General features: G+C 39.3%; 2 protein-coding genes across 2 annotated transcripts in view; one reads left to right on the forward strand and one right to left on the reverse strand.

The window, feature by feature from the left end:
• The window catches only part of LOC107546685 (S-adenosyl-L-methionine-dependent tRNA 4-demethylwyosine synthase TYW1), a 115,645-nt gene extending 113,241 nt beyond the window's left edge, over positions 1 to 2,404 (reverse strand). The window contains exons 1-3 of the mRNA XM_016225138.2: positions 2,213 to 2,404; positions 1,085 to 1,212; positions 65 to 202 (exon numbers count right to left, since the gene is read on the reverse strand). Of these exons, the coding sequence (XP_016080624.2) occupies positions 65 to 202; positions 1,085 to 1,212; positions 2,213 to 2,216 (270 nt within the window). The 5' untranslated portion in view covers positions 2,217 to 2,404. The remainder of the gene's footprint in view (positions 1 to 64; positions 203 to 1,084; positions 1,213 to 2,212) is intronic.
• A 412-nt stretch (positions 2,405 to 2,816) lies between these two features.
• SBDS (SBDS ribosome maturation factor) lies at positions 2,817 to 8,556 on the forward strand. Its single transcript, XM_016225139.2, has 5 exons — positions 2,817 to 3,534; positions 4,189 to 4,318; positions 4,973 to 5,173; positions 6,528 to 6,692; positions 7,790 to 8,556. Exons 1-5 carry the CDS (start codon positions 3,407 to 3,409, stop codon positions 7,916 to 7,918), a joined length of 753 nt encoding a protein of 250 aa, XP_016080625.1. The 5' UTR covers positions 2,817 to 3,406; the 3' UTR covers positions 7,919 to 8,556.
• The last annotated feature ends 1,697 nt before the right edge of the window (positions 8,557 to 10,253 follow it).

The raw sequence follows: 10,253 nt of genomic DNA on the forward strand, positions 1-10,253 counted from the left end.
CACTTTTCAGGAAATCCTTAAAAGATCAGGAAATCCAAGGAAAAGTGTCATAAAGAGTTCTTACCTTTGCTGTACCAGTCTGGGAACCATAGAAAATCTTCACTCCAGACACAAAGACTTCCTTCTTGGGAAGAGAGATATAACCATTTGTCATCAAATCCCGAGTTGCTTTAGGAACTGATTTCTCCTGTGAGTTCTTGTCCTGGAAGATAAATGACTTGCACAAATCCATCAAGTTTAAATCTTTGCCCAACTTCAGCAAGAATGAAAATTAGCCCAAATACTGACCCATTTTATTATTCTCTTAATCTTTCTGGTTGTATTCCTCAAATACTAAGCCCTTGGTATAATTAGGTCCTTAAAAGGCAAGAACCACATTTCTAAAGACCATAATGATTCCCCTTATAGTATTATATGGATGAAAGTATTATTCAAAGATAAAACTATACATACTTTCATTCATAATGTATTTTAGTGGGATAAGTGTAGGAACCTATTTTTTGATCCATAATTAGTGGAAAGAAAAGAGACTACTACCCTTTAAAGATGTGAAACAAATTTAGTTTTCTACAAAAGTTTAATTTTTCATTACAAAATCTTCCTGTATCTTAAGAATGAGACATCCACAGCCCATCAAAGAAAAGGTATATATAACTTAGTCCACAGTAATTTAGCCTGTAGAAACTGAGAACAAACTTTTTTAGGCAGTAAAAAAAATGTCTAGAAACTAAACATAAAAGTGATTTAGTTTCTTTTAGCTTTTCTGCATTTTTCTGAATGCCTTAGAAAATGTGCACTCTAAATTGTCTATAAAATCTGATGCCTTGATACTCTCTATAAAAAAATAACTCCACTGCCTGGCCAGCATGGCTCAACAGTTGAGCATCAACCTATGATCCAGGAGATCCGGGTTCGATTCCCAGTCAGGGCACATACTCAGGCTGCAGACTCAGTTCCCAGTAGGGGGCGTGCAAGAGGCAGCTGATCAATGACTCTCACCATTGATGTTTCTAGCTCTCTCTCTCCCTCTTCCATCCTCTGAAATCAATAAAAAAACATTAAAAATAATAATAACTCCACTTACCTGCTTCCTGATGATAATCTGGAAACAAATCCAGAGGGTAATACCAAAGGCAAAGCCCAAATATATGTAATATCTGTTTATCCACAGTGATATTAAAGGTGAGAAGTCCCATGTATCCAAAGAAGAATCTAAATTTAAAATAATACATATATGTAATTTTATTTAAAGCTACATATACAAAGACATCCACTCTTATTTTAAAAAATAAAAGTAAATAAAACCAACCTCTATATTCAACAACAAGGCTAAGAAATCTATAGAAAATTAACTTTATTAAAAATAATACATGCCCTGGCTAGTGTGGCTCAGTTGGTTGGAACGTCATCCCCTACAGGTTAAATTCTGGTCAGGGCACATACCCAGGTTGCGGGTTCCATCCCTGGCCGGGCAGGTGCGGGAGGCAACCAATAGATTTCTCTCACATCAATGTTTCTCTCCCTCTCTCTCTTCCTCCCTCTAAAATCAATTAAAGTATATATATAACATAATAATATATTATGTGGCAATGTGATAAAGTTATGATAATGCTAACTCAAGTGTATGTGTATATATATATATATATATATATATATATATATATATATAAAATCTTTATTTGGAGATAGCATTTCGAAGCAAAAGAAGGAAACTGACTCAAAACACTTTATATGAGTTAATTTCGCTGTTATGCTTGCTCCATAAGAAAAGCTTAAAACAGTACTAAAACTATTCCCTTTTTTCTAATTGGGTCCTTGTAAAGAGTCCTTAAATAACGGACCTCACGCCCCATTTTGGAGGGAGATATGAATGGACCTGGCCTCAGATGTTAAATTGACCTGGGGTCAATTTAAAAAGGCGAATCGCCAAGTGTTCGCAGGTGCTGCTCCACCCTGGAAAGGTACTGGACACACGTGGGTGAGGGGTGGGTGGAAGGTGTCAGCTTTCTCCACCCTTCACTTGAGGTTAGAAGCAAAAGGCAACAGTCAAGTCAAAAGCAGAGATCGATCCTCCCTTGCCCCCAGAGGTACCCGTGCTAACAAGGGCAACGATCTCTGAAGGGTCCCGAGAACGCCACCCGGCGGGGAGGGGGTCTCAGGAACACGGTGTCTCCCCTCCCGCCTCACGAACTCTGTCGGCCGGGGCCCTTACCCATTCTCCTCAGAGCCTGGGCTCTGCGCCCGACGGGAGACTGGGAGCGCGGACCTGAAACACCTGGCGGTTAGCCTGGGGACTGGGAGGCCGTCAGGACTAGCTCGCAGCATTAACTAGTTGCATAACCTGAGATCCCGGAGCTGGAAGAAGCCATGCCACTCGCAGGCTCACCGGGATTGGCTCAGAGGGGGAAGAGGCGGCCCCCGAGGGGAGCACTGCTTAGAGCCCGCGGCGAGGGAACCGGAGCTTTCCTGGTCCTGCTCGGATTGGCTCAGAGGGGAAAGGGGCGGGCCTAAAGAGAAGCACCGCCCAGAATTCTGGGCGGGGCAGCGGAGAACTCCGCCCCTTCCGGAGTTGGCACTGGGGAGGAGCGAGCCAGTTTGTCAAAGCACCGTCAAAACTGAAGTGGCTTAACGGGGGAAAAGGGGCGTTAAAAGAGACCAAGGGCGTCATCAAGCAAATACAGTCTGTAGACCCGTTTGGATCTGTGTTGAAACACACCGACTGTGAAAGGGCATTATGTAGGAGGAATTTTATTAGAGACTGTCTATTAGATAATGCGAAGGAATTATGGTTAATCGTGTTGGGTGTATTTTAGGATAGACAAGTACTTAAAGCTAAACCTTATCATTATCTGCTTTAAAACACCCCAACACAAAAAAAAGGGAGAAAGAATGAAGCAAGAATGGCAAAATGTTGATAATGATTGAAGCGGATTGATGGGTACATGGACACTCCTTGCACTTTTTCCTCTGTGTTGTATGTTAAAAAATATTCCGTAATGAAAGGTTAAGGTGGGTGGCACTGAACTCTGCGGAACTATGAGGCATCGGCGCTGTGTTTCCACCCGACCTGCAAATATCGGCTTCAACAGCTAATCAGAGCTCTTGAGCTCATTGGTGAAATATTACCTCGGGAAGTGCGTCTCTCTTTTCCGGCACAGAACGACGTCGTAAAAGCCACAGTGCGCAGGCGTCATTGCTCCCTTTTCCGGGTCCGGTTCGCCTGCGCAGTAAGCCCGCTGAGTGGGTTGTGGCGGTCCGCTCGGCCGTTAGTTGCGAGGCTGCGCACTCTACGGGCGAGACTGTCCCGCGCGCCGCCGGGGAGTTACAGCGAAGCCGGCGCAGGGGGCTCCGGGGCCGGCGCGAGTGTGCCGCGGTTCGCCGGACCCACGGTCTGTGAACAGCCGCGATGTCTATCTTCACCCCCACCAACCAGATCCGCCTAACAAATGTGGCCGTGGTACGCATGAAGCGCGCGGGGAAGCGTTTCGAAATCGCCTGCTACAAAAACAAAGTCGTCGGCTGGCGGAGCGGCGTGTGAGTCACCCTCTGCCTCCGGGCCCCGGCCGCAGCGGGGCGCCTCCGAGGCGGCCTGCCTCTGGTGGGCGAACGGATGGGCCAGGCTGGGGTCTTGTCGGGGAAGGAACTGGAAAACTTTTTCCCTGCTGGGAGCGCGAGAAGTCGCTGTTCTTCCCGGGCTTAGCGCCTAAACCAGGCGTTCCTTTTTTCGTTTGGGTTGTTTTTTGGTATTTGGTTTTGCTTTGCTCTGATGCGGTCACAAGAAACCTCTATAATTACGCTCTTTTTGCCAGAATAATGATAAAGGCAAAGAGCCTGGTCTTACAAATACTAGTTATAGGACATCCGGTGTCACAGATGGCAAGTAGCCCAGGACCACCCAAGTGCGTAGTGTGCTCACTGCTGCCATCTAGGGGCCAGAATTAAGTGGCAGACCCCGACCCCCACCCCCAGTGTCCAGTACATACATCCTCTCAGGACGTTTTAACCCAATGAGTAAATGCGAATACGAACGCGGTTCTGAGTTTCTTAAAATGTTTCCTCGGCACTGAGGGGCTTTTAGGAGTATTTGTTGTTTCTTGCTATTTATATCGTAGCCATCTGGTATTTAAGTGTGAATGAATTGACGTTTCAAGCGTACTCACGTAGGGCTTTCTCTCCTGTCCTCACAAGGGAAAAAGACCTTGATGAAGTTCTGCAGACCCACTCAGTGTTTGTAAATGTTTCTAAAGGTCAGGTTGCAAAGAAGGAAGATCTCATCAGTGCGTTTGGAACAGATGACCAGACTGAAATCTGTAAGCAGGTGGGTTTTAACAGCAGCAGCATAACTGACCCTCATATCCATTTGTAATGTAAATACTTAGAGGTGTGTTAAACTTTTAAGTATTTCTTTTTTTTTTGGAGTGAGCAGTTAACCACGCAGTAATATGATCTGCCACAATATCACTTTTAGTAATTTAGGACATGGTTTTTTTTTTTTTTCAATTGACGTATAGTTGACATACAATGTATTAGTTTCAGGTGTACAACATAGTGATTCAGCATTTATACAGCTTATGAAATCATCACCACAGTAAGTCACCATACATAGTTAGGACGTGGATATTTTTTTCCAAAGCCTCTAGAAATTAAATTTTCTACTAAACTGCCTTATTTTGTTCCTTCACATACTTTTAATGTAATATATGTGAAAATAGAATTTCTATTCAAGTAGTTCATCATTTAGACCCTTTGCTAAGATTGCCTTTTCCCCTCCTAATCCTAAATAAGTGACATTTTGGAGCACAAGATAATCCAGTACATTCTTTAGGCAAAGTTCAAGTTATTATCTACATTTCAGTAGCGAGAGAGGATGAAATTTAATTTTCTCCTAAGTTATTCTTGTGGTTAGTTAACAAATAGTATGTAATAAAGACATTGCTGTCTTAAATTTGTTGGGATTTTTTTTTTCTCTTAGATTTTGACTAAAGGGGAGGTTCAGGTATCAGATAAAGAACGGCATACGCAGCTGGAGCAGATGTTTAGGGACATTGCAACTATTGTAGCTGACAAATGTGTGAACCCTGAAACAAAGAGACCATACACTGTTATCCTTATCGAGAGAGCAATGAAGGACATCCACTACTCAGTCAACACCAACAAGAGTACAAAACAGCAGGTTAGTGGTTTTTAATGTCATCAAAAAGTAGCCATAAAAATGTTTTCTCTGAGGAAATCGTTAAAATATCTAACAATAAAATGATACTACTAGAAAGCAAGTGGGTAGGATTTGGGGAGAGGGGAGGGAAAGAATGTATTGTACAGAGGAGAGGTAGATTTTTTTTAACTAAACACAAATATACATAGGACTCTCATCTCCTTATCCAAATCAAACTTTTAAAGATAAAACTTGGACTTTTAAAGAGTCATTGTAACTCCACTTTTTAGATTTTTTTTTTTAAAACTTACATATAATTCACTTACCATAAAAGTCACCTTTTAAAAGTATATAATTCATTGGTATATTCAGAGTTTTCCAACCTTTCGTACTAATTTGAGAACATTTTCATTACCCCATTACCCCCTCTCACAAGCCCTTGGCAGCCTCTATCTCTATGGACTTGTTTATTCTGAACATTTCATATAAATGGAATCATACAACATGTGACCTTTTCAAGGTTCATCCATGTTGTAACATGTATTAGTACTTCATTCTTGCTACTTACATTGTTCTTGCAGACAAATATTAACATTTTTATGACTGAATAATATCCCATTGTATGGAAATACCACATTTTAATTTTTCATTCTTTAGTAGGTGGACATTTGGGTGGTTTTTCACTTTTTAGCTATTGTGAATAATGCTATGAAATTCATTACAGGTTTTCTGTGGACACATATTTTCATTTCTCTATACCCAGGAATGAAATTGCTAGTCACATGGTAACCCCTGTGTTTTACCTTTTGAGGAAATGCCAAATCATATTCCAAAACAGCTGTACCTTTTTACATTCCCATAATCAATGGACAAGGGCTCCAGTTTCTCCAGGTTGTTGACAATTTGTTACTGCGTGCCTTTTTTAGCCATCCTGGGGTTAACATTCTGGTTTGATTTGCATTTCCTTCATGACTAATGATTTGAGCATATTTTCATGTGCTTATTATATTGACCCTTTGTCTCTCTGGAGAAACCAGTGTTCGGATCCTTTGACCACTTTTTGCTTGGTTATTTGTCTCTATTATTGAGTTGTAAATTTTTCTATATTCTAAATACTAGTACCTTATCAAATGTATAATTTTCTAACATTTCCCCATTCTTTGGGTTGTCTTTTCAGTTTTTGGAAGCACAAAAGTTTTCATCTTAAAGTCCAATTTACCTATTTTTTTCTCTTTATTTGCTTGTGCTCATGTCATATCTAAGAAACCATTGCCTAATCCAGCCAGATGGAAACAACTGTGTTTTGAATACCTTATGAAATAAGGCAGCAGAAGCAGCAAAGAAATTGCAAACATTTTCAATTTTGTCTTGATAGGCCTTGGAAGTGATAAAGCAGTTAAAGGAGAAAATGAAGATAGAACGTGCTCACATGAGAGTTCGGTTTATTCTTCCAGTGCATGAAGGAAAAAAGCTGAAAGAAAAGCTGAAGCCACTGATCAAGGTTATAGAAAGTGAGGACTACAATCAACAATTAGAAATCGTAAGATTAAAAGATTCTTATTTCTCTGTCTCCCTGTTACCAAAATAGTTTCTTCTCTAGTCATAAATGTATAACAAACATTTAGAAGGTGTGAACAGAAACATCTTACCTAGAATTAGGTAAAAATGTTAAGGTCTAAGTAGAACTAAATTGTAGTTAAACACACTTATGATTTTTTGTTGTTTTCTAGTTAAATTATGATAAAATCATGCTGGTCATGTGACAAAGCATTAACCTCCTTGTTTAAAGATTTATCCAGATTTTAGATGGGAATATATTTTACAGTGAGTCTTATATTATAGGGAAATAAAAGACTAAAAGTTGATCAGTCTCATTTTTTTTAGAGAGAGAGGGAGACATCGATTTGTTTTCCCACTTATTTATGCATTCATTGGTTGAGTCTTGTATGTGCCCTGACTGGGAATTGAACCCAAAACCTTGGCGTATTGGGACAGCGCTCTAACCAACTAAGCTACCCTGCCATGGCACCACAGAACATTTTAAAGCAGCAGCAAAGACATTGTGTCTCTGAGTCATCACTGCATAGCTTCTGACATAGTGTAAACTCAGCTTTACAAATTCATGTCCCTAGACTTTGTAGCAGCTTTAGAAATAAATGAGGTCCAGAGGATTGTTGAGCATTCCACTTTAGATGTGAAACAAATCTGACACTCTCTGAAGTTCTAAAATCCTTTCAAAATTTTATGCATGATTTCTGTATAGGCCTTCAAGTTTCTTTCTCTCCTTCAGGTATGAATAAAAAGAGGTGATTTTATTAAACTATAAAATTTCATGCTGAGTTTCTGTATGAAAAGGACCATAGTCGTCTCATCCAACCATTTTCTCTCACAGCTGAGGAATCCAGATAACTCTTCAAGCAAGGAGGTTATGCCTTGTCACAGGAGCCTCCAGGCACACTTAGGGGCAGGGGCTGGACTACAGTCTGCTGCCCCAGGCGTTGTCTTTTGTGTTGCACTGTAGAACTGTAGTAGTAGAGATATCTGGAAAGATTTGTGTTTGTTTTAGAGGAAGTTAAAGTTGTGTTCATTCTGTATTGTTCCTCTTCGTGTGGTCAACAGCTGTGTTAAATGTTTCAGGTATGTCTAATTGACCCAGGCTGCTTCAGAGAAATTGATGAACTAATACAAAAGGAGACAAAAGGCAAAGGTTCTTTGGAAGTGCTCAATCTGAAAGATGTGGAAGAAGGAGATGAGAAATTTGAATGATGTCCATCAGTCTCTTCAGCTTTGAAACACTAAAACATTTTTATTTCCCACAGTCCTGTTTTCTTTCTGTGATTGCCAAATACTTGCTCAGACTAGTTTATGTTTTCCATCTTTGGTTAAACAAAAAAGACCTTGTTAAATAAGTATTATAATGTGTGGTTAATTTAGTTTTATTTGTAAATTTAGGTGTTAGGTAAAAATGAAAAATTCAAGATACAAAAGTCCAGAGTAGCATTTTACTGTGTTGTGCCTTTGTAGCTTTCCAAGGTGAAAGTTATTTGAGGCAGCTCTTGTGGATAAAAAGTTAAATTTTGTACATTATAAGATTAATTTGGGGAGGATATATCTGTATAACAAAAAGGGAGTATTTGCTGAAAAAGAAAACTCTTATTTCTACTTAATGAAACGCATGTATAGGAGTAACTATATCGTGGCTTAATATAAAGCTTGGGTAATGGCTTCCTGATTATCTGAAAAATATATATGACTGTGCAAGACTTAAATAATTTTCATTAAACATGCTGCCATAACCTAGATTATTCCCAGTTTAAAAAAGTCATTTATTTCTAATTCTAAAGTTTATAATATATGTTAATATAGCTGAAATTATGAAGTCAATAAAACCACTCTTTATTATAGTTATTAAGCTATGGCTTGTGTTTCTGGACAGCTTCCTTCCTTCCTTTTCCCCTCTGCGTCTTACCTGGTGGGGTGAAAGAGTCATTAGCACACTTAAATGTCAGTATGAGCAGCACTTAGAACAGGGCCTGTTCTGATAAACACTTGCTATATCTTAGCTGATATTATTGGAGATGTAATTGAATTTGTTTTAGTATTAACACTTAAATGGGCAACATGCAAGTTTTTAAAAATCTACTTGTCCTCAAAAGAGATTCTAAAATCCGCGTTTCACTCAAACATAGATGCATTTTGTGGACAGAATTTTTTCAACTGAAAAAGAGTTCTTTAACAGGTTCTGAAAGCACACAGAATTCACTGCTAATCTAAGTTCCCAGAAATGTCCTATTTTATAATGACTTCAATTGAAATTATGAAGTCAAATTTTTTTTTCTTGTGTCAAAAAATATTCTTGTTTGATAACATGGGGGACACACATTCTGCTTATGTTGAAAATGAAGTTTGATATAATCCTTAAGATGACCCTCTCACTGACATCATTTTAGTTGTGTAATGGAAACTTGAAGTCCCTGGAAATAATTTTAACCAATGAAGTTTATTCTTTATAGCTTAAGTAGTTAGAGCAGTGTTTCAGGTCAAAACTCAGAGTTACTAAAAATTTTCAATAACTACATCTTGAGTAGGAAAAGAGAAGCAGTTACTTCAACACTGCCTTAAGTTTTTCTCATTTCATTATTCATCTCTAAAAAGCTGGAGTTTTTAAAAGTGTCAGTGTAGATCACATCTGAGTCATGCTTCTGACCTATAAAAAATGTTTACCTTATGTCAGTGATTTCTCATGGCACATATAAACTAATTACTAAAATTCTGCAGCACACCAAAAATATTTGTCAATCTCATCAAAACAAAACAATTTTGATTCATTCACACCAGACGGCTATTGTGTTGGCTGTTGTCATTTTTTTATTTGAAAAGCAGTCATTGTCCCTGACTAATCATTCAGGTATTGCATGTTTTAAAAATTCTTGCAGCACATCAGTTGAAAATCGTTGCCTTATATTGGTCTCATTACTCAGTAGGGCAATCATCTTCCCAGTACCACTGCTCTAGTGGGTTATGTTAAGGATTGATCTGTTCTGCTTTTTCAGTGCAAGCTGTATTTTGTACATTTGGTCAGGATGATGTTTTAGAATTAACCCTCTTCAGCTTCCCTTGCATCCACACGCAATTATGCACTCCAGCCTATGGAACCTCTTTCCACTGAAATTCTCTCATAGGCCTCGATTTCACCCTACATTGTATAATAGCTGCTTAAATACCTGTCTGGCATGCTAGATTGTGAGCTCAAGGGCAGGAGATTTGCCATTTGTGTGTATCCCACCATGGTTTGGAGCAGTAGGTAAGGAATAAATGTCAGCAGAGTAATAAGCATGGATATTCCAGCTTCACAACACTGAACAAACATAGTTGAATAACCCACGGCCCCTTCCAAACACCCCAGGAAGAGTCATTAGTTTCACCAAATTCCTTGTTGAATTTCTATAGATTTTTGGTTGGCAGAGAATGGAGATACATGGGTTGAGGAATTGAAGAAAGTCATTTTGCAGAGAAGAGTGGACCTGTCTCCTACATTTACATTAAGATTTTTTGTCTGGTGAGCCACTTGAATGCCAAAGGATTCATGAGTGGCCCTCTT

The sequence above is a fragment of the Miniopterus natalensis genome, chromosome 3, assembly GCF_054644295.1.
Source record: "Miniopterus natalensis isolate mMinNat1 chromosome 3, mMinNat1.hap1, whole genome shotgun sequence".
Taxonomy (NCBI): Eukaryota; Metazoa; Chordata; class Mammalia; order Chiroptera; family Miniopteridae; genus Miniopterus; species Miniopterus natalensis.